Source organism: Vipera berus (assembly GCF_964194415.1).
Source record: "Vipera berus genome assembly, chromosome: 2".
Lineage (NCBI taxonomy): Eukaryota > Metazoa > Chordata > Lepidosauria > Squamata > Viperidae > Vipera > Vipera berus.
Window position 1 is genome coordinate 117,877,004 of NC_138203.1, and position 24,596 is coordinate 117,901,599.

Sequence of the window (24,596 nt, forward strand, 5' to 3'; positions counted from 1 at the left end):
GTCAACACCCCCTGTTCCACCAATTTATCCAGTTCCCGCTCAATTTTATGCTTAAGCGTGAACGGGACTCTCCTCGCCTTCATCCTGACCAGCTGGACCAGGGGATTTAGTTTAAAGGAAATTGGGGTCCCGGTGTACTTGCCCAGCCGTTCGTCGAAACCATCCGCGAAATCCCTGCAGATGCCCTCCAACGAGAGGTGGCTCTGCGTCTGGTGGATCCCCGTGATCCCAATGCCCAGCGCCCTGAACCACCCTAGCCCCACGAGGCTAGTCCGCTGGCCCTCGACGACCAGCATGCTTAAGTTCCCCTTGAACCCTTTGTAATGGACCATCACCAACGCCTCCCCCCTGATGTTAATTGGAGAGTTCTGGAAATCCGAGAGGGTCAGTCTGTATGGCCTCAAGGGGACCCGTTGGCCGCTCCGCTTGCAGATTTCATTGAATGTCCGCGCGGAAATTATGGATACGGCCGACCCAGAGTCAAGCTCCATTACGCAGGGGACCCCTTGAAGCTTGACTCTTAGTTTGATTTTCGGTGTTAGGGGCGGATGCCCCCCTGTTACACAAACAGCCGACTGTCCCGCCGTGTGGCTAACCGTTAGCCTGGGCATCCGCTCCCCAGTACCTGTGGCCAGCTGGAAGTCTGCCTCCACCTCGTGTAGATTGTCCCTCTGCCGGCTCCGACAGACTGCCGCAATGTGGCCGGTCTTCCTGCACGCTCTGCACTTGGCCGATTTGAAACGGCAGGTAGACCGGGGATGCTGTCCTCCGCAGCTGGCGCAATGGGTAGATCGGAGGGAGTTTCCTGATCCGCATCCGGCACACTGGGTAGACCGGGGTTGTCCGAAAACGCCGGGCTGGGTAGACCTGGGGCCGCAGCCGCACTGCTGGGTAGACCGGGGACGATTTGCGCCGCAGCTGGGGAGCTGGGTAGAGCGGGGTCCGCTCGTTCCGCACCCGCACTCCTGGTACCGTTGATCGGCCGCCGCTGGTCGTTGTTCCCTCATGCGGTCCCAGGAGAAGGCATTCAATCGCTGCTGGTGGTGAATGGCGTCCACCTCAAGCTCTGCCCCTTCCGCGTCGCTCTGGCCGGACAACTGGTGGATGGCCCCGCTCTCCCTCGCTTCGGATTCCTCTGCTGCGTCCCAGGCTAAGAACTCCTCCTGGACGTCCCGTAGGGTCAGCTTCTGCTTGGCGAACATTTTCTGCCGCAGTTTGCGATCCCTCAGCCCACAGACGATCCGGTCTCACAAACGGACCTCTAGATTTTCAAAGTTGCAGAGCCGAGCTGCTTGTCGTAGGGCGGCCATATACTGTTTGGCGGTCTCACCTGGTCACTGGTCCCGCTTCTCGAACCGGTACCGCCATGCTATTTCTGAGGTCTCGGGCTTAAAATGCTCCGTCAATTTAGTTATTAGTTCGTTGTACCTGACGGCGTGAATGTCGTCGGGCACGCAAAGACCGACCGCCAGCTGGTACGTCTCCGTGCCGCAGCTGCAGAGTAGCGCCGCCGTTCTCTGTCGGTCATCTTTGACCCCGTTCGCCCGTAGGTAGCACTCAAGCTGACCTACAAATGCCTCCCACTCCTCAGGGCGGTTGCTGTGGAAAATGGGGTATTGACCCAGTTGTGCCATTACCGTGGTCTCGGTCGTCCTGTGTCGGTTTCCGAGCTGCCGATTGGAATTCGTCCGTGGCTAGCGTTGTCCGGTGCAGGATCCCACCTTCTTCGCCAATGTAATGTCGCGTGCTTCACAGAGAGACGGACACAAAGCTGGGTAACGATGCGTTTATTCAGGAACAGGATGAATCTGGGGCAAAGGGGATACCTGGCGTCTATTTGTACCTGCCCAGGTGAATCACAACCAGTCAATTCAAACCTGGGCTTCCCGCCAGTGCAGGTGGCCAATAGGTTTAAACCCTGGCTTCCTGCCAGGGCTGACCATGCCTGGGGCTGTCAACAGCTTGAGCTATTCAGGCTTTTCCTGCGTAAATGGTTATAGCCCGGAGCTGTCCAGCCTCCTGCTGTGCTGTTCATTGTGTATGCTGAGTAGCATACACTGCACTAGGCACTAGCCAGAGGGATGGAAGCCGCCAAGTCTGAGATCCAAAAATGGCTCAAAAAGCTGGGCAGGCTTCAGGACCTCTTTTTATCTCCCAAAGTTGGTGGGGAAGAGCTTTTCATGGAGGCCCAACTCCTTTGTTGGTGAGACTTGGGGAGGGGCATCTCATGTGCTCTGGCCCAAATTTTGTCCTTTTTCCCCTTAGACTTGATTCCTTTCCCTGAGGGAACTTTTCCTGGCTTTGTCTACCTGGCTTACATGCCTTCACCCCTTTTAAGTATGGTGGCTTTGGCCTAGTAGTCTCACACATTCCTCCCTTTGGCATCAAGTTAAAGAGGAGATGCCACAAAATGGGGCTCGCTCATCACCTACTCAGATCATTAAAGGTTTACAGCATTACAGACTTTTTAAGTATATCACAAATGTTTGGTGCTGTGGACATAGCCTATTTGGATTTTATCAAAGCATTTTGTTGTGTAGTCGGTTTTTGCAGGCATTGTGCGAGACGGAGGGTTCAAACAGCAACAGGCTTTATTGAAGGTCAGAACATAACAGAAGCAACTAATAGCTGCTGTGCAGCTATTTATACGGTTGGCCGGTAGGCGGCAACCAATAGTTTTAAAGCAACAGTTTCCCGCCCAAAACCTGTTTAACCGGCTGGAGACAGCTAGTTTAGGCCGACCCAGCAACCGTTACAAAACATACATGTGAATTAAGCAATTAGCAAACAGTACAACACAAGCAAGCACTTAACAGCTTATAAAGACCAGTACATTACACATTTGATACAGTTCCACATAATGAGCTCATAAAAAGTTGGACAGACTAGAGCTTAACCACTGGTTGGTTCAGTGGATAGGAAGTTGGCTCAGGGACAGATCCCAGTGTGTGATTGTTAATGGGGCACAAGTGGTACGCCACAAGACTCAGTCCTACAGTAGGTCCTGTTCTATTCAATGTGTTTGTAAGTAATATAACAGAAGGATTGCTAGGTGAGATTTGTCTTTTTTTCTGATGACACAAAAGTGTGTAATAGAGTTGATATTCCTGGGGGTATTTATAATATGGAAAACAGTTGGCATTACTGGAAAATTGGTCAAAAATATGGAGACCGCAGTTCAATGTTTCTAAATATAAAATCATGTACTTGAAGAAAAAGAATCCTTTGACAAGATACAGCACAAAAGAGATAGGATTTAGGTGTGTTCATTGCAGATGGCTTCAAAATAAGTAAATGGTCTGGTCAGGCACTAGTGAATTCTGGGATGCATCACTAGAGAGAAAAAAGAGATCCTAATCTTGCTATATAGGGCTTTGGTCAAACCCCATTTAGAATACTGTGTACTATTTTGAAGACCTTACTTTAAAAAGATATAAGATTTGAGCAAGAGACAGGCAACAAAAATGGTGCTAGACCTGAGGAACAAAATATAACAGGAGAGATTGGAGGAATTGAATATGTACAGTCTGCAGAACAGAAGGGGGACATGATCAAAATCTTTAAGTATATTAATTATGTGAATAAGGTTCTAGAATGCAGTGTTTTCAATATTAAGCAACAATTGGGAATACGGGGCATAGCCTTAAATTGTCAGGAGGCAAGTTCAAAAGTAATGTTAGGAAGCATTACTTCACAGAAAGAGTAGTGGAAGCTTGGAACCAACTTCCAGCAGAGGTAGTAGGTCAATCATCAGTAACTGATGTTAAACATACTTGAGATAAACACATATCCATCTTCCAACAAAAGATAGAACTATTAAAAAATAATAAACAAACAAACAAAAAACCCAGACTCAATGGACCACTAAGTCTTTTTCTGCCATCACTTTTTTATATTTCTGTTTCTAGGATAAACAATAATAAATACACACACAAACACTGCACAAATATACACGTACAACAGCACATACTCTAGATGTAATGAAAAAACACAAATCTGGTTCTTGCAAAATGATGGATGAGAGGCATTTTATACCCAGCTTGAAAATTCCTAGTTCTCACACTTCAGAACCTACATAACCAGTTCTTCAATTATTGAAATTGGGTCTGGATTTGAACTTATTATTCTTTGTTTAAATGTTCCCTATTCACTTCTTTCAAGACTTCTTTCGAAAACCAACCAATTATAGAAATAGAGAGTAAAAATAATTAGATTAATCCTTTCTTTTCCAAGGAGATGTTACAGCCAGTTGAACAATCAAACTTTTCACCTTAAAAAAGCTGCCAAGAATTTGTACACAGTCTGATTTCCCCCCTTCCTTTTGTAATTTTTAGATGTAAAACAGGCAAAAGGAGCCAAGAAAGCACTCAAGCTCAAAATCTGCACTAGGTAAGAATGTTAAACGTTAAGAAAAACTTGGATTGTAGCTGAATATTTAGGGTAATAACCTGAAGAAGCAGTTGTGTTACTTTTCGAGAAAATAGTTCTATTTCTCCCAATTTTATACTCTGTCTGTTTGTATATTGATATGTTTTCTTTGCACCTTCTTAATTTGCAACATTTTGTTGTTGGTGGATGAAACAAAGAGCAGGATTTTAGTCACCGCAGTTCCTTCAGTTTGATTTAGGGATATAGAAATTGCAATATGCTACAGCAGGAGGGCCACTACATGAGCAGGAAACCTCCAGGGCACTCTATAAGTGTAGGCTAGATTCAGAAGTTGGAAAAAAAATAACCCAGGAGAGAAGGCAATGGCCAAGATATTCCATGTTGATGGGAAAATTCCACAAACCTGTTCATGAATCCATCAGATGTTGAGTGGGACTCTAGAGAACTACAGCGGGAGATAATGGTAGGTCTTCAGCTTGGTTTTTCCATTTAAAGGACAAAAATACATTCCATTGCTTCTGACTCAGTTTTCACCCAGATTCATAAACCTTACAAAAACATCCATGAAAATTATTATGGGAGTTAGGAGCAAATACATTGTGATGGCTCATGTTCCAGCTTATAAGCTCTTTCAATAGCTGGATTTCTCCCCTTCAAGATCAATCATTTTGAAAAACACAGAACTGCCCTCATAGCAATGAACAGGAAACCTATTTGTGAACTAGGAAATTCACCTCTGGTCATTTTTCCTCCATTCTTTATTTTAGGTTTCTGGGAGAAGTTGATTCTACAATGACAATAATTGATGTTTCTATGCTGACTGGTTTCCTCCCTGATGCTGAAGACCTTACGAGGGTAGGCAAGCTTTGCATGGGGCTTGAAATGGCCGTTTCTACAGTTCACTGAAGATGCTGAATTAGAGAATGTATTATAGCTAATCATTTGCCTATACGATTAAAACTGCACAGAGAACGAATGAATCCTCACTTACCAGTAAATAAATCAATAAGATGCTGAATTTTATTTCAGTGACACATAAAAGGCATTACTTTTTTTAAAAAAATCAGAGTCTTGTACTGAAGACTTGATTCTGCAAAACTTTGTGAATCTAGTCAAAGTTATTTTAACTATTTTAACTTTCTTGAAAATTTCTCAGATGTTGAATATAAGCAGTGATTTCTATAGTGATTTCTGAGATTTCTATATCTAAGAATCTGTCAGAAGAATTTGTCTAGAACAAAGATGTGTGGGATTTCTTTGGCAAATTAATAATATTAAAACTTTTTTTGGCTGTCTCGAAGTCTCTTGGGTGTACATCCTGGGAACTTTGAAACTTTCAGATTTTGCTATAAATGTAATACAGAGCCAATACAAATGTCTGCAGTCAACTGCAATTCCATGTATTTGAATCATCTGCAACTCCTGAACTCAATATCATCTTTCCTTTCCTTGTTTAGCTCTCTAATGGAGTCGACAGATACATCTCCAAGTTTGAAATTGATAATAATATGGCTCAGAAAGGAGCTGTTATCATTTACTTAGACAAGGTAAATCAATTTCTTTGAGTAGTGGCATGGTTTGTTACTTGGTTTGCTAGGCAAACCCTGGAGTGTGCTATCCTGAAAAAGATAGGGTGTATATTCAGCAAAATAAACCTACATAATCCATTGTTAATTGCAACAGATCATATATCAAGTAAGAAAGAGATATAATAATCTCTTGCATTATGGGATACATTATATTTAAAGACTGCATCTTTGATACATTTATCCATAATTGGATAAGTGTAATACTGCCTCCTGTCTGTTTTCCATGATTGCAGTAATGTGTGCCACCAGCCCTTGAGTGTATTTTCCTGCTGACTCAAGACTGGGAAGACAGCACTGTATCTGGGCACTGGGGAAACAGCCTAGGTCACGGTTCAGCAACCCACGGCTCTGGAGCCTCATGCAACTCTTTCAGCCTTCTCCTGCGGCTCCCAGTCATCCTCTGCCATTTGCAGAGAGAGAAACAGACAGAGAGAGGCACTTGCGCTTCCCTTCTCTCTCTCTCTCTCTCTCTCTCTCTCTCTGTGTGTGTGTGTGTGTGTGTGTGTGTGTGTGTGTGTGTGTGTGTGTGTGTAAAAAATAGAATGGCTTCATGCTGTTCTCTGAGAAGCTGACAAGCTTATTGGGCGGGGCTCCTGCCTTTGCTGCATCTCCACATAAAGCAGGAAGCAGCAAAAAGCAGGGCAGGAGAGCCAGATCAATAAGAATGTGTGTCAGCTTGTCCGAGAACAGCGTGAAGCCAGCTTGCCAGGTGAGCAGAAGATCGGAGAGAGGGAGGGGGGGGAGAGAGAGAACTCATGCACAGCAGCCTCTATTTCTTTTTAATTAAACTCTTCAATCAAGCTCCCTTCCTTGTGTGCATGCGTATGTGCGAATTTTGTGGCTGCCAGTGTTTTTTTTTCCTCTGGGAAACAAGTCCAAGTGGCTCTTTGAGTGTTTAAGGTTGCCAACCCCTGGCCTAGGTCACCTAATGCTCTTTGGATATTTAAAAAGAAGCACGGAATATAAATAAATAAATAGATTAATTAATTAATTAACAAAAAGATATGACAGAATAGTGTTAGTACTCTAACTTTTGACCAGTATTTTCTGTGACACCATTTCAACCTGCTGCTCCTATCTATATATGGACCTTTTCAATTGTTAACCTTTAGTTTGCACAACTTGGTCAGACTTACAGAATTTAGTCCTTCAATCAGTGGATCAAACTTGTGCACCCACCTGGGAATAAGCAGTTTCTTTGAAGTTATACAGATTTTGTTTTATTTATTTCGTATGGTATAGTGACGGGAACTCACCCTCTCCTGTGATACTACCAGGCCTTGAATTGATGGAGTGTTGACCATTTCTGGTCGGCAGATCTGGCATCCTTAAGCCGGAACTTATGTAAAAAAAAAATCCTTATTTGCCTCCATGGCCAAACTAGCACTCACAAAATTATCTTCTCTCTCCATCCCAGGTCTCCCACTCTGAGGATGAATGCCTGGAATTTAAGATTCACCAGCATTTTGAAGTTGGCTTCATTCAACCAGGATCAGTCAAGGTGTACAGCTACTATAATCTAGGTAATGGCAGAAGTATTGAACATCCTTTCCTCCTCCTGTTTTCCCCACAACAACCCTGTGACGTGAATCAGGTTGAGAGAGAACGACTTGCCCAAGGTCACCCAGCTGGCTTTCATGGCTGAACTCACAGTCTCCTTCTTTCTAGCCTGGTGCCTTAACCATCAGACCAAGCTGGCTCTTTCCAAGGAATTCAAAATACTGAAGCTTGGCAAAATTAGGCAAAAATACCTAACAATAATTGATACTTTATAAAACATTCTTGACTTTCCAAAAGTCTCTTTATACCCATTTTATAAAGGTTGAAGTGAAGAATGAATCATTTGAGAATGTTGAACGGTATTGACACAGAGCTCTTCCCTGTATTTTCATAGCCTTCTTGCATGGGTTTCCTTTGCTTGCCTCCTGAAGGGCAGAGAACAAAGCTGGTGGGGTCTAGGACAACTCGCCATGGCCAACTCGCCATGGGACAGCTCCCCACAGAGCAAGAGTTACCCTAATATCAAAGGAATGGTAGAATAGAACCATTAAAGAAAGAATGCAAAAGGAGGCACAAAATGAAATGTGAATGACAAAAAATAAAATAATTATTTTAAGTAATTAAATTGAATTGTTGTCCCACAATGAGTTGTCCTGTGGCAAGTTGGCCATGGCGAGTGGCAAAATTGGAAAAAGGTATTTGTTTGGAAAAACATAACCCCAAATGTATACACATTTATAAAATATTAAAAGAATATAAAATAACTGTTTAAAAAAATCTCTAATCTAACAAATTTTGCTGACATATTAGCAAACTTGAAAAACCAAAATCGACAGACACATATGCCCAATTCTAATTCGGTTTTGTGGGCAGCACAAATCAACGGATTGTGCTTTAATTTCAGGAAAGGAAATTTCCTGAAGACATTCTGCTGTGCAAAGCAGTCACACTGATTTTGCATATAGGTGCAACCCTAAGATTGCCTGCTGTGTCATAGGACAGGGGTAGGCAACCTTGGTTCTTTTAAGACTAGTGGACTTCAACTCCCAGAATTCCTCAGCCAGCTGTGCTGGCTCAGGGATTCTGGGAGTTGAAGTCCACGAGTCCTAAAAGAGGCAAGGTTGCCTACCCCCGTCACAGGGATAGCTAACTTACCTGGGAGGTCAATTTGTCCCCATAATGATCTCACTCTTGGTAGGTCTTGTTAGCTTCAGTGAAAATATGACATTATTGGCCTGTAATCTCATTTATAAGGCCTCTGTCGTCCTCACTTACCAACAGCCATGGGACGCTGCAACCATTCAAAGGCACAATGATGCTAAAAAATAACTTTGTGACCAATCCTTGCATTTACAACCATTATAGAATCCCTCAGTCATGTGGTTGTCACTTTGAAATTAGCATACATATTTGCCTGCAACAATACTGTACAGTTTGGAAAGTGGAAGTAAAATTGTAAGTCACAGTCATGTTATTTTTCACTTAGCAACTGCATCCCTTTGCTTAACAACCAAAGGGGAAATAAGTAGCGGCCATGTTGCTTGTCCCAATTGTGATTACTAAGTGAAAACAACAATACTGTATTTTAGTATTGGTATGCCTAATACCAGAGCTGGGGGTGTTATATGTAACGCTGCACAGAAGCTCCCTAAAACTGGAGACTTTAATATTAGAAGGTGTTGGTTTCATAATAGGCTGTAAGAATTTATGACTATAGGTAGTCTTCTGGCAAAAAACCCTCCCATTTGATAAAGTGGATTCAGACTTACAACCACATGGTTTGCTTAATAACTATGTGATTCACTTAACAACTGTAGTGACACACTTAACCATAATTAAAATGGTAATAAAATCGAGATTACTCATATGAAGACTCAACATTTGACAGCAATGATTTACAACCAGAATTCAGGGCTCAGTTATGGTTATAAGATGAAGACTACCTATAGTCTATTTTATACTGTCAAAAAGTGGCATATACAAGAAGGCATCAAAGGGGGACTAGAATGACAAAAGTGAACACTGTGCTGTCACATCACAACCCCCACCTCTTTTGTGTGTTGTGGCATCGCATGCCCAAAACTTGCAGTGCAATACCATGTGACAAAAGAAGCAGAATTGTACAGATGTCCATGTTCCAACTTCCTGACTCGATTAGATAATGGGACATCCTCTCTTACCGTTCGTATTGCATTGTGGGGTTCATTGCTTCTGGGGTAAATGCTTAACAAAACTCAATCAGCCAGCCAACACTCTTGATAGGTTTCTATTGTACTATAAGGATAGACATGACCGAGATTTGAAATCTCCTTGAGAAAATGGGTTATTCTTCATTCTTCTAAGGAATTATATCTATAATTGCCATAGATTTCTTGATGTGATGTATGAACATAACTTTTAATTCTTCCTTTAGATGAACAATGCACCAAGTTCTACCATCCAGATAAAGGAACAGGCCTTCTCAATAAGATATGTCATGGTAACGTTTGCCGATGTGCAGAAGGTAAGTTGGAATGAATAAGGTAAAGTTTGTGTCTGAGCAATAAAATGGAAGATTTGGGGAAGAGACAGTATGGAATCTCTGGCATGTAAATTTAATTAACTTATTTATAAAATGTATTAGCCGCCCATCTTACTGTATGGTAACTCTGAGTGGCTTACAGTCATAAAAATATATCTATACATATACAATTAAAACATAAATAATTAAAATCAAACATTAAAACCTAAGGACACATGGGGGGGTGGAGTGGGGGGAGGTGGAATCTGTTATTACTCAATCAAACTCCTCCACAGTGCTGTTCCTCCACTGGGGCCCCAGGCCAACTGGCAGAGCCAGGTCTTTAGGCCCTTGCGAAAGGATAAGAGGTTTGGGGCCGACCTCACATTGGGGGGCAAGATGTTCCAGAGGGTAGGAGCAACAGCAGAGAAGACCCTCCTCCTGCCAGCCGGAATAATTGGGCTGACAGGACCAGCAGCATGCCTTCTCTGTGGCACAAATGAGAGGTGGGGTGAGATGGTCCTTCAAGTAACCTGTATCTATGCCATGAAAGTGCTTTAAAGGTCATCACCAACATCTTGAATTGCACCAGGAAGCAGACTGGTAACCAATGCAGCTCGTGTAGCAGTGGTATTACAGGATCAATTCCTGGAGCCCCCAAAACTGCCCACACTGCCACACTCTGCACCAGCTGTAGCTTCCGAGAAAGGACCCAAACTAGCGCAGAACTGTGCCACCCAGCCCCAGCCCCCACAGCTGACCCAAAAGGATACCATGGTCAATGGTATCAAAAACTGCTGAGAGGTCAAGGAGAGCGAGGATGGTTGCACTACTACCCCCATCTTGCTCTTGCCAGAGATCATCGACAAGCATGACCAATGCCATTTCCATCTCATAACCGGGCCTGAATCTTGACTGAAAGGGATCCAGATAATCTGTTTCATCCAGGACCCTCTGTAGCTGCTGGGCCACCACTTTTTCCACAACCTTCCCGTAAGAACGCTAGGTTGGAAATTCAATGAATATTGTCCAGGAAGGTGAGATCCAGTGATGTTTTTTTAAGGAGGGGATGAACCAGAGCTTCTTTAAAAGCATCCAGAAATCTTCCCTCCTCCAGTGATGTATTGATCACTGCCTGGACCCACCTGCCTGACACCATCTTGGAGGCCTTCACCATCTAGGAGGGACAAGGATCTAACTGACAGTTGGTGGTGCTGACAGCATCAAGGGCCCTGTCCAGTTCATCAGGGTCAACAGATAACATTCCCAGATAACAGTTCAAGACCATTCCCTGGGCATCTCACATGGACCATCTCCACTCATGGGATCCAACTGGGAAAGGATCTGAGCAACTTTATCCATCAAGTGCTGGACAAACTCTTCTGCCTGGCCCTGAAAAAGATTGCCTGAGCCCCCCCCCCCACAACCTTCAGTTTGAACCTAATTCAAACTGAATCAATGATCATTTTTCTGTCTGAATCTATTCAGAAACTTTGGACTCTGTGCTCTCTGAAATAATATGAGGAGAGAGTTGTTGGATCTTAGTAGTTTCAGTACTTCATAAAATGATTACTAAGAAGTTTACATGTGATTGAGGATCCATTGTTTCTACGCATTTCTATGTTTATGAGTTGCCCCCCTTTTTAAATCTAACAGTATGACAAAAGCAAATAATACCAAGGAAATAGAGTAAAATAAAATGTATCCATACAATATGAATATTTAACACATGCCATTCTCCTGTGGGACATGCCCCTGTCTCATGACCATGGCCAATTTCCTTCCATTTGCCTGTTACTCATTCCCCTGAGAGTCAGTCAGCAGTTGGACAAGCAACTGCAGAAAGAATGACCAGGGAGTATGGCAGAAGATCAGAAGTTGGTACGTCTTTCTCTTTGTGAACTCAGAGCATGTGAATTTTGGCTCCCTGCTTCCCAGTTGATCTCTCTCTCTCTCTCTCTCTCTCTCTCTCTCTCTCTCTCTCTCTCTCTCTCTCTCTCTCTCTCTCTCTCTCTCTCTCTCTCTCTCTCCTCTCCCTCTCCCTCTCCCTCTCCCTCTCCCTCTCCCTCTCCCTCTCCCTCTCCTTCTCCCTCTCTTTCTGAAAGAAAAACAGATTAGGAAGCAGGCAAGCAAGCTTAATTTTTCTGCTGTGTATGACATAGATAACAAAAATGAATATTAGACTGTAAGGGTGAAGTAGCAAGTTTCCAGAACATTGTGTTTAGATCCAGGTTTAGGTCCTGCTCATTTACAATGCATATCAATTGATTTCAGACTATTTGTTCTATCATTGTTGTGAAAATAATATAGAAAGCTATAAAATGATTTGATATTCCTATAGATTAAAAGAATTTGCAATCTGGAGCTAATCTGCAATCAACCACCAATAAATTCACCAATAAATGTCCCTGTATGAGTGATTGATTATTTCCTAGATGATTTATTATTTATAGACCTCTTCTCAAAATACAATTTACATGACATCCTTTCTGAAAATCATTGTTTTATTCGTACTTGAAAAAGTCGATATAAAAGATTGCTAGTACAGAGTTCATTGCAATTACTGAATTATTATTTTAAAGTATAATAAATATTATATCAGAGCTGTTAGAATTGTCTATGAAAGACCCAGTGTTTTATTTGTTCCTTAAATACACAACAAATCTTACCCGATTTTCTCTACAGAGAAAAATAAGACAGTGCAAGCATTTGAAATACCACATTATTGAGTAACTATGTAGATTAGAGCAGAGTTCCCCAACATTTCCGGCTTTGTGGATTGGTGAGGGGGGGGGAAGGTGCCATTCAAATAGCTGGTAAGCACATGCAATTCCATTTGAAGAACGGTGTTCATGTGCGCTTGCCATCCAGCAAATGGAACACACACGCTCACCCGCTGCTTGCACAAGTAAGGATGCAAGTGCGCATGCGCTCACCAGCTGTTTCTGCAGCCCAGTTGCAAACCCCTTCATGGCCCATGGCCCAAAGGTTGGGGACCCTTGGACTGGAGATAGTAGTATCTTGTCCCATTTAAATCAGCATTACTGATTTCTGATTATCAAATACATATATATATATATATCTAAAAATGAGACATTACCTGCTTCTGTGCTGGTAACGTCTTTCCTTAGCAAAGTTTAGTTTAGTTTAGTTTAATAATATTTCTATACCGCCCTTCTCCCGAAGGACTCAGGGCGGTGAACAGGGCAAGAATAAAAATACAGAATTACCAAAATTAAAAAATGATTAAATACATGCCCACTAAAACAATCAATACATATTAAAACCCCAATAAAATGACAGTAAAAAACCCCACCAATCCCCCATCAGGCCAGGCCAGCTTGTTCGAACAAGTATGTTTTTAGATCGCGGCGAAAGGAGCGAAGATCGGGCGCCGTCCGGAGCTCAACCGGTAACTGATTCCATAGCTCCGAGGCGCCCACAGAGAAGGATCTCCCCCTGGGGGCCACCAATCGACATTCTCTGATCGGTGGCACCCTGAGGAGGCCCTCTCTGTGGGAACGCACAGGGTGAAGGGAAGTTGATGCCGGCAGCAGGTGTTCCCTAAGGTACTCCGGACCCCTGCCATGTAGGGCTTTAAACACCATTACTAGTACGTGAGAATATGTACCCTCAACAATCAATCTAACATGCTGTCTTGTCTTTTCTCCTCTTGAAGAAACCTGTTCCTTGCTCAACCAGCAGAAAAAGATTGATCTTCAGTTACGAATTCAACAAGCCTGTGGGCCAAATGTGGATTATGGTATTTATATTATAGAATCTTATTAATAAGGTGGTGGTGTTTTTCTTTGTCAATGATCTACTTTTAATTATCAAGAAGTCATAATTTGGAGCAGCCATTTTGAATTTATTCATAATCAGATGGATTTTTTTTTTACCCCTGGAATACATATGCTCATCCTGCAGTGATATTTTTCTAGTTTACATGGTGCTCCTTGTTGGTGTTTTTATTGAACCTCTGGTTTAGCATAATAGTTCATGGCTCCTGGAAATGGATCTGGATCAAGGAGTAAGCAGAGCTAAAGCACTGAGATTCGGAGAACATTTCCATGCTCCTCACTTCCACTTCAATTTCAATCCTTCAAAAAGCAGCATGCAGCCAAACTGCAATTGTCTGCATGGCCCCATCCTCAAAACCCAGGGGCTAAACACTACAGTACTGTGAAATGGAGTGAGGTGAAAGTTTTCACAAATGGGGGACAGGCAGTGGCGTAGCGTGGGTTGTCAGCACCCGGGGCAAGGCAAATAATTTGCGCCCCCTAACCCGTGGATTTAGCACTCGAGTCTCTTCCACTAGATTAGTTAAAGAAACCCTTACCCCCTAAGCACATGTATTGTTTGTTATGAAAATACTGATGTAATTAAAGTAAAATGCATCTAATGCGCCTCCCCCAGATGTTGCGCCTGGTGCGGCTGGCCCCCCCTGCACCCCCCACGCTATGCCACTGGGGACAGGACTGCTTGGAAGCTTACTGTTAGCCCTTCGAGGTAGTCCAGAGAAGAAGAGCAGCCGGGTGCATCAGCAGAATCTTTAGCATAAGGTTACATTAAGCGGATTCCTGAAGATTTCTCCCATCCTCTCTTTCTAGTCTCTGGAAAACTAGGGAGGGTCCCCTCTGAAAGACTTCCTGTGCTTTTCCCACCCCCACAGGCTGAGCTGCCTCTCATCAGCCCGTCGCCTAGGAAGGCTGCAGGTCTTCCTCTTGCCTCCCAAGGTCATTCCAACAAACCTGTAATGGTACCTGGGAATGACCTTGGGAAATGACTGGACAGGGGGCAGCTTAGCCTGCAAAAGGAATTCAGGTGTGGCAAACGTCTCCCAAAAGACCCTCCCTAGTTTCTTGGGCTGTAAAAGGGACAGGGAAGTAATGTACTGCCAGTCTTGGAAGATTCTGTTAATGCAAGCTTACAATGAAGTAATTTTAGTCCATCTGGCCCTGCTTCCTGTCTGGACTACCTCACATGACTGATAACACTATCACACTCACAAAAACACAGCACCTCAAGAGAAAATACACAATTTGCTTCCATGTACCCCACAATGAGATACTCAGTGGCCTTACCTGAGGGATTCTAGACTGCCATAAAGATCCAGCCTGGAAGTGCCCATAGTCTAGGTGGAAATGTTAAGCGTACCTGTCCCAAAGCTGTTTTTCTGAAAAGCAGCTGGACTTTCTTGGTAAGAAAGAAAATCCAGTTGCCTTTTGGAACAGCATGTTTGGGATAACCATGACCTGGATGATTGAGAATGTCTACTAAGCACTAAAGATTTGTAACTATACAAAATTAATAAAGCATTTTTTTTAAAAAAGAGAATGTCTATAGACAACTAGCAGCACCTGTGCCTCACTGATTATACCACTCATGATGAAAAATAATCAGCTGTCTTAACAAGTATTATTTCTGTCTTTGTTCTTAAAAGTCTACAAAGCCAAGTTGCTTCGCATAGAAGAAAAAGATGGTAATGATATCTATCTCATGGACGTTTTAGAAGTTATTAAAGGAGGTAAGAATTTTCCCCTAAAGCAAGGCAAATATTAGATAATGGAAAAAAATTTCTTTAAATCTGAAAGTTCATTTGAATCCCATTTGAAAGTTCAGAGTAGTCTATGTAATTTGGTTTAATTTATTGAGTTTAAGTATCACCCCGTTCTTAATTGACTATTGACCATGTACAATAAAATCAAACAAAATAACAAATGCAGTGTAGTAAATTACTATTGGAATAGGAAAAAAGAATAAAGAGCGAGAACAGATGCTGAATCCAGCTGATATCATCCATACCCTCAAATGTATCTGACAGGAGCCCAATCACCCTAACCCAAGGGCTTGAAGCCAGCTGTTGAAGCTTTCTAGAAGGCCAACAGTGTGGGAGATACCGAGATATCAGTGGAATTTCACCTACCTACTGAATATCTATGGTCAGAATGTCAGTATTTCCTAGAATTTTCCTTGTTTTTCTCTCAAAAGGTAAAAGAGGCAGCCATTAAAAACTCAGTGTCTCAAGTGTCAGTAGAAAATATTTTATTGCACAGAAACTCACATTTCTATGGAACAGTAAATCAGATAGTTCTCTCAAAATGTGCATGATTGAATATTTCCCAGAATTTTTTCTAACACTTGAAGATTCATCATTCTCACAAATGTGTTTCAGTAACTCCTTCAAACTTCCCGTATTCTTACCTTTATGAATTACCAAAAGGAATATGGGATAGCATACAACTTAACAAATCAATATTTCTTAAAACAAAGTTTCTCTTTTAATGCTTCTGGTTACAGTAAGGATGCACAAATAGATGTAGGTCTGGTGTATTCTTTTGCTTGTAAGAGGAGCTGCCTTTAAATTGATCACTCTTTTTTCTGTGTTTTAAAGAGAGGAAACATCTTATTCCTCATCATTATCATTGTTATTCAAACTCATGATAGGGTTTTTCTAAACAGAATGTTTCTGTTTTAAATAAGGATTCAGGATTTTGTCTGTGAGGAACTAGGAAGAAGTTACATCTGAAAAAGAGGGAGGAGCCATTTTTATCATTCTACCAGTTTTCTGTATCCTGATCAATCTGCTCCAGTGAGTCAGGACAGTAGCCCCCAACATTTTCGGCAGAGTGGACCCGTTCTGTGGAGAACAGTTTTTCCGTGGACCAAATGGGGGCGTGATTCCGCATGTGCACGGATTGGGCTTTGCTTGCTTGCACAGACCAGTTCCTGGCAGACCGTGGACAGGTGCTGGTCCATGGACTGGGGGTTGGAGACCCCTGAGTCAGAAGTTCGAGTGTGGGAAGGATCTGTTGTAGTGGGGGTTGCCAATGGCCTCACTTCACTCTGCAAAAATAGCCTCCCTTTCACTTCTGTTGACAGGAGTCTTTTCTGGATGGTCCACAGACAGATGAGGTTAGCCTGAAAAGTGCTCCAGTACTGTGATAGGGAACTGTCTTTTCAGTGTCAGATGCTGCGGTATCTGTGTGGCATATAATTGGCTTTTCTGAGGAAGAAGGTAGAGCTGAGAAGGTGGTTTCCTTCCCCCAGGGTGATAAATATGGTTCAGTAGCAGTTGAAGAAAGAACCAATGCACCCACTAAATACAGCTATTCTCTCTTCTCTGGTTACATAACATTACTTGCCAATGTAACACCATACCCCTATTGAAATATTTATTCAGATTTTATCTAATTTCTGCAGGCACTGACCGAAATCCACAAGCAAAGCCCCGCCAGTATGTCAGTCAAAGGAAATGCCAGGAGGCTCTGAATCTGAAGGTGAACAATGATTATCTGATCTGGAGTCTCAGCAGTGACCTGTGGCACAAGAAAGATGAGTATGTATTTCACTGATATTTTTATTTTTTTAAAAAAATTATAGACTTTGTTGTTCTGCTATCAAATTCACAGAACACCTAACAATATATCTACAGTATATTGGGAAAGACTGTGGAATAACTTTTAACAGGGATTTTTAGATTCCTTCATGTATGTGTAGCAGCATCTCCCCAGCAAAGTCTCTCTGGGAATATCTGAAGCTTTTGCCCAGATGCTTCAAGTCACACAGTCGGTATCCTTTGTTGTATAATGAAGAGCTGTGCTTGCCTGGAGGGATCTTTTCTATCACAACCTCAAGTTTCCCAGAGCCTCCAGATCTGGCCTCCAAGTATCTGTGCATGTGAGATCTTTCACTTAGCAAAGAATGAAAGTTGTCTGTATCTCTTTGCTACTGTCTCATGGTTGCCCAAATTTTTGCAGCCTAGACCTACTAATCCCATCCATCCTGTTTACTTTGTTCTGAATTATTTCCACCATTGTTTTTATAGTACAGACAGTTCAATAGGAGAAGGGTTGCACCTAGTTGTTCCTCGCTATACACTCAAACATATAAATGAAAAAGAGTTGGTAGATTATCACTGTATGTTTAGGAACGTGCATCTGTTTTAGGTGTTTGGGGGAACATTAAAGTTAATACTCATTTACCTGAAGAAGATCAAAATACTGCTTGGGTGGTTTAATCTTCCAAAATAAGTATTTTCTCATTTTTATCTAATACTTCTTAAAGTATTTAGGATTATCTTAGCTACCACAAGTCTGATGCATCTCTTATTCTCCTTGCCTGGTTGATTTTAAGAAGTCGTAGTTGTGAGCCATTGGAGGGATTTTTCATTCCATTTGGGTTCCACAAACATACTTTAAAATTTTTGTTGATAGTATACATCTGTAGCATTCAGATACAATTTTCCACTATGCATGTCAACTGAAATGTGTAGTTTTTTATGGCAGGAGCCATTTGAAGTTTACAGAATTCAGATCTTTCAGGATTTGGATTTTAAGGAAAAAGAAAAGTTTCTTCTCTCACCCTAAAATAAAAATCTAAATTAAAATGTCATAGTGATAGGATGAAATAATTAGAAACTATACTTGGATTCAGTTCAAACCTAGAACTTTGCTCTTTTAAGCTAGCCTGTTTCCTCTTTCCAGAATTTCCTACTTGATTACAAAGAACACCTGGATTGAGAGATGGCCAAATGAAGATGAATGTCAGGATGAAGAATTCCAGAATTTGTGCGATGACTTTACACAGTTGTCCAACACACTGAGTATTTTTGGCTGCCCTAATTAAGGTACAGAAGAATCAATGACAGGAAGAAAATTCTCAGAAGACACATTTTTGAACCAATACATATATGTTACTTTTCCTCTTGATTTTTTAGTTTTTTATCATTTTGCTCTTCTATTTTCCTTCAAAATTGTTTATACATAAAATAAATAATTGATTTCTTATTTTGACATCTTGTTGATTATTAATAAGCAGTGATGCTTCAAGGATTATTCTTTTTTGTTTTTCTGATCCTTTTAATAATTGAAGTTCTTGGAGAAGATTATAAAGTATTGTTTTAGTGATGGATGAATGAGTTAGTGGGTAAATATTAACTGGGGGAGAGAATTAGGTGGGACAGTTCAACACGATGCAGGATAGAAATCTACTTCCTTGTAATTTTATCCCAGTAGCTACAATAGATAGATCATTGTATTTTATTGAATTTCCACCAAAGGCAATACTCAAAGTTCTTTTTTCATTTCCTGAAAATTGCAAAGGCATGCCCATATATATTTCTCCCATGCATATTTATTTATTTATTTATTTAATTATATTTGTATACCGCCCTTCTCCCGAAGGACTCAGGGCGGTGAACAAGGCATATATAAAAATACAGAATACAAAAATTAAAAAGAATTAAATAGTAGCCCAGCTAAAACAATCAATAATAATATAAAAATCCCCATTAAAACCCCAACACATCCCCCATCAGGCCAGGCCGGCTTGTTCAAATAGATAGGTCTTCAGACCGCGTCGGAAGGAGCGAAGGTCAGGTGCCATCTGGAGCTCAACCGGCAGCTGATTCCATAAAGCCAGGGCGCCCACAGAGAAGGCCCTCCCCCTGGGGGCCACCAGCCGACATTCTCTGACCGGTGGCACCCTGAGGAGGCCCTCTCTGTGGGAGCGCACAGGGGGGAGGGAAGTTGACGCCGGCAGCAGGTGATCCCCGAGGTACTCCGGACCCATGCCATGTAGGGCCTTAAAGACCATTACCAGAACATTGAATCTCACCCGGAAGACAACTGGTAACCAATGCAGCTCGTGGAGCAAAGGTGTAACATGGGAGTACCGGGAGACTCCCAAGACAACTCTCGCGGCTGCATTCTGTACCAGCTGGAGCCTCTGAGTGGTCTTCAAGGGAAGCCCCATGTAGAGAGCATTGCAGTAGTCCAGACGAGAGGTCACGAGCGCATGAGTGACCGTACACAGGGTTTATAGCTTTCCATCCATTACAAACTGCATCACAAGTGCCCTTCCTGGCTGGTCTATGCAGCCCGGGAGAGGACACGCAGCTGGTTCCAGGCAGTTATATCGGCTTCTCTGAGTGAGGGTAGCTTCCCCGCCGTCTTGAAGGAGGCGGTGGTGAGGCCTCTCCTCAAGAAGCCTGCCTTGGACCCAGCTGTATTGAACAACTTTCGTCCTGTCTCCAACCTTCGCTTTCTTGCGAAGGTTGTTGAGAGTGTGGTGGCGCATCAGCTCCCTCTGGTCCTGGATGAAGCGGATTATCTAGACCCGTACCAATCGGGTTTCAGGCCCGGGCACAGCACGGAGACGGCATTGGTCGCGCTGGTGAATGATCTCTGGAGGGCTCGGGACAGGGGATATTCCTCTGTTCTAGTCCTATTAGACCTCTCGGCGGCTTTCGATACCATCGACCATGGTATCTTGCTGCGGCGTCTCAGGGGACTGGGAGTGGGAGGCACAGTCTTACAGTGGTTCTCCTCCTATCTCCAGGGACGTTCGCAGTCGGTGTTGGCAGGAGGGCAGAGGTCGACCGCGAGGTCTCTCATTTGTGGAGTTCCTCAGGGGTCGGTCCTCTCGCCTCTCCTGTTCAACATCTACATGAAACCGCTGGGTGAGATCATTCGTGGCTTTGGAGTTGGGTATCATCAGTACGCTGATGATACCCAACTTTTCCTTTCGACCCCAAACCACCCCAGTGATGCCCTCAACGTGATGTCCCGTTGCCTGGAGGCGGTTCGGGTCTGGATGGGGAGGAACAGACTTCAACTCAACCCCGACAAGACTGAGTGGCTTTGCATACCTTCATCCCGGGTTTATTCGGACATTCCACCTCTGGCTATGGGGGGTGAACTATTACCCCCCGTAGATAGGGCTCGCAACTTGGGAGTCCTCCTAGATTCACGGCTCACCTTGGAAGACCATATAGGAGCTGTGACTAGGGGGGCCTTCGCCCAGGTTCGCCTGGTGCGCCAGTTGCGGCCCTATCTTAGCCGGGATGATTTGTGCACGGTCACTCATGCGCTCGTGTCCTCTCGTCTGGACTACTGCAACGCTCTCTACATGGGGCTGCCCTTGAGGACCACCCGGAAGCTCCAACTGGTACAGAATGCAGCCGCGAGAGTTGTGTTGGGAGTCTCCCGATACTCCCACGTTACACCTCTGCTCCGTGAGCTGCATTGGTTGCCAGTTGTCTTCCGGGTGAGATTCAAGGTACTGGTAACGGTGTTCAAAGCCCTTCATGGCATGGGGCCGGAGTACCTTAGGGAACATCTGCTGCCGGCATCAAGCTCCCTGCGCCCTGTGCGTTCCCACAGAGAGGGCCTCCTCAGGGTGCCACCGATCAGAGAATGTCGATTGGTGGCCCCCAGGGGGAGATCCTTCTCTGTGGGCACTCCGGAGCTGTGGAATCAGCTACCGGTAGAGCTCCGGATGGCGCCCGATCTTCGCTCCTTTCGTCGCGATCTCAAGACGTTTTTGTTTGTACAAGCCAGCCTAGCCTGATGGGGATTGGTTGGGGTTGTTTTATTTTTGGTGTCTTAATTTTATCTTGGGGTTTTTAGAATTGTATTCCTATTGTTTTAACTTGGGCAATCATTTAATCTCTTTTTAATGTTTGTATTTGGTATTTTATTCTGCCCTGTGAACCGCCCTGAGTCCTCAGGGAGAAGGGCGGTATATAAATATTATTAAATTAAATTAAATTAAATTTATTGCAGTGGGAGACTTTAACCAAGTGGATTTGAAAGCTACCCTGCCACATTTCCATCAATATGTGGACTTTGCAACCAGAGGGGACAGTACACTGGATCTTGCTTATTCCAACATCAAGAAGGCTTTCAAAGCTATCCCCGCCCTCACCTGGGCTCCTCTGACCATCTCTCAGTGCTGCTTATTCCAGCATATAAATCTTTATTAGAGTGAAACCTACAGTAAAGCAGGTGAGGGTTTGGACAGAGGGAGTTATAGAAGCATTACAAGACTGCTTTGAGTGCACAGATTGGGGCATGTTTAAGGATGCAGCTACTGATAACCAACATATAAATGTTGAGGAGTATGCCACCACAGTGTCTGCATATATCCAAAAGTGCATAGAAGATGTCTGTGTCCTGAAAAGCATTGTTGTGAGGGCGAATGAAAAACCATGGCTGACTTATGAGGTCTGCAAGATGCTGAAAGCACAGGATGTGGCTTTTAAATCTGGTGACATGCTGGCACTTAGAACAGCCAGAGCAAATCTGAAAAGTGCCATAAAAGGTGCAAAGCAAGCCCATTGCCAGAAAATTCAGAACTTTCTTCAGGACCCAACAAACACCAGGTGAATGTGGCAAGGGATCCAGGCCATTACGGATTACAAGGTGACTCCATAGAGATGCAAGGATGACACAGACTTCCTAAACAAACTGAATACATTTTTTGGAAGGTTTGAGTCATCAAATAGCACTCCTGCTAGGAAATCTGTGCCCCATCCTGATGAGCAAGTGCTAGGCTTTGATGTCACCTCTGTCCAGAAGACACTGCAGTAAGTTAACATTCAGAAAGCAGAAGGCCCAGATAACATCCCTGGACATGTCCTTAGGGAATGCGCAGATGAGCTGGCTTGTATGCTCACAGATATTTTCAATCTCTCATTGTAGCAGGCAGTGGTCCCATCGTGCTTTAAGACGGCCATCATCTTGCCAGTGCCAAAAAAGTCCATAATTACAGGCATCAATGATTACCATCCAGTTGCACTGACATCCACCATTATGAAATGCTTTGAGAAGCTGAATATCAGCAAATAGCCCGAGCCTGCAAAGATGAAGTGAGGAAAGCTAAGGCTGAAAATGAACTAAGGCTTGCAACAAAAGTCAAAAATAACAAAAAAGCTTCTTTTAACATGTAAAAAACAAGAAAAAAAATAAGGAAATGATTGGTCCATTAGTGGGAGAAAGTGGCAAGAAGGTGACAAGCAACAGGGAGAAAGCAGAACTACTCAACTCATTTTTTGCATCCGTATTTACACAAAGGGAAAAAACAGTCCAACCTATCAAAACAGTACCGTAAAAAACAGATACGAAACACAAGATAGGCAAGAAAATGGTAAGTGAGCACCTGTCCACCCTAGATGAGTTCAAATCACCAAGACCAGATGGATTACACCCGAATGTTCTAAAGGAAGTGGCAGATGTGATCTCAGAACCACTGAACTATATTTTTCAAAGATCCTGAAGCACTGGGGAACTACCAGAGGACTGGGAAAGAGCTGATGTAGTTCCCATCTTCAAAAAAGGGGAAAAAATGGATCCAGGAAACTACAGTCCTATCAGCCTGACCTCAATATGTGGGAAGATCTTGGAAAAGATAATCAAGCAACGAATCAGTGAACACCTAGAGGCAAACAAAGTCATTACCAAAAGCCAACATGTGTTTGTCAAAAACAGATCATGCCAGACAAATATTACTGCATTCTTTGACAACATGGCAAAATTAGTGGACCAGAGGAATGCTGTGGATATAATTTACTTGGACTTCAGTAAGAGATTTGATAAAGTAGACCACAACCTACTACTTGATAAGACAGAAAAATGTGAGTTAGACAGCATCGCTATCAGATGGATTCCTAGCTGGCTGACCGGCCGTACTCAGTGTGTGGTCCTCAATGGAATTGCATCTACATGGAGGGAAGTGTGTAGTGGGGTGTCCCAGGGCTCTGCTCTGGGCCCAGTGCTCTTCAACATCTTCATCAATGATTTGGATGAGGTGGTAGATGGGGAACTCATCAAATTTGCAGATGACACCAAGCTGGCAGGAATAGCCAACACTCCAAAAGATAGGTTTAGGTTACAAAAGGAGCTTGACAGACTTGAACATTGGGCGCTATCTAACAAAATGAAATTCAATGGTGAAAAAAGTAAGGTTCTACATTTAGGCAAGAAAAACCAAATGCACAGGTATAGTATAGGTCAGTGATGGCGAACCTTTTAGAGACCGAGTGCCCAAACTGCAACCCCAAACCCACTTATGTATCATCAGGTGCTGGGTGGGCGTGCCCATTGAGTGGATGTGGCCAATTGGGTGAGCATGGCTGCAGTGATAACAGCAGACTGGGTGGGACTAAAAAGTTCAATCAATCAATTCCAACTTTGCGAGATCTTTTTTTCCCCGTGAGAAGTTGAAATGGATTGATTGAATCTTCTTTTTTTTTTAAACACGGCAGTGGAGGCCTAAAATGAAAAGGTTTTATAAAACCCAGCTGAAGGCCTAGGACTGGGACGATGGCACGCGTGCCCACAGAGGGCTCTGTATGCCACCTGTAGCACGCGTGCCCACAGAGAGGGCTCTGTATGCCACCTGTAGCACGCGTGCCCACAAAGAGGGCTCTGTATGCCACCTGTGGCACGCATGCTATAGGTTTGCCATCGCGGCCCTATACACACAGAGAAACCAATAACAGGATTAACCCCAGACACAAACCAGCACCTATGAAAAGATTAACCTATTCACACAAAAACTTCATCATCAAGTTATTTGCTTCCCTGGGTGATAGGATTAATCAATCCTGATGACAGAAAAAAAAACCAAGCTCGGAAATTAAGAAGAATAAACTTCTTACAAATCTCATCAAAAGTTAAAATAGGAAAATGAGTACAAATTGTACCATGCATTTAGGTTAGGGGTGACGTCACAAGGAAACCGCGCCCACCCCATTGCCGGCAATGGGGAAAAGGTTCTGATACATTGCACGATGTCACATGATGTTGCGAGTTTGACATGTCTAATTTAGGTGA

The 24,596-nt window shown here is 43.2% G+C and overlaps 1 protein-coding gene across 1 annotated transcript in view; it reads left to right on the forward strand.

Moving 5' to 3' along the window:
* Window positions 1–18,994, forward strand: part of LOC308661931 (venom factor) — a 90,693-nt gene extending 71,699 nt beyond the window's left edge. Inside the window, exons 32-40 of the mRNA XM_081317196.1 lie at window positions 4,335–4,389; window positions 5,157–5,244; window positions 5,847–5,936; window positions 7,396–7,501; window positions 9,892–9,981; window positions 13,658–13,741; window positions 15,422–15,505; window positions 17,182–17,317; window positions 18,465–18,994. Coding sequence (XP_081173322.1) covers window positions 4,335–4,389; window positions 5,157–5,244; window positions 5,847–5,936; window positions 7,396–7,501; window positions 9,892–9,981; window positions 13,658–13,741; window positions 15,422–15,505; window positions 17,182–17,317; window positions 18,465–18,606 — 875 coding nt within the window. The 3' untranslated portion in view covers window positions 18,607–18,994. The remainder of the gene's footprint in view (window positions 1–4,334; window positions 4,390–5,156; window positions 5,245–5,846; window positions 5,937–7,395; window positions 7,502–9,891; window positions 9,982–13,657; window positions 13,742–15,421; window positions 15,506–17,181; window positions 17,318–18,464) is intronic.
* The last annotated feature ends 5,602 nt before the right edge of the window (window positions 18,995–24,596 follow it).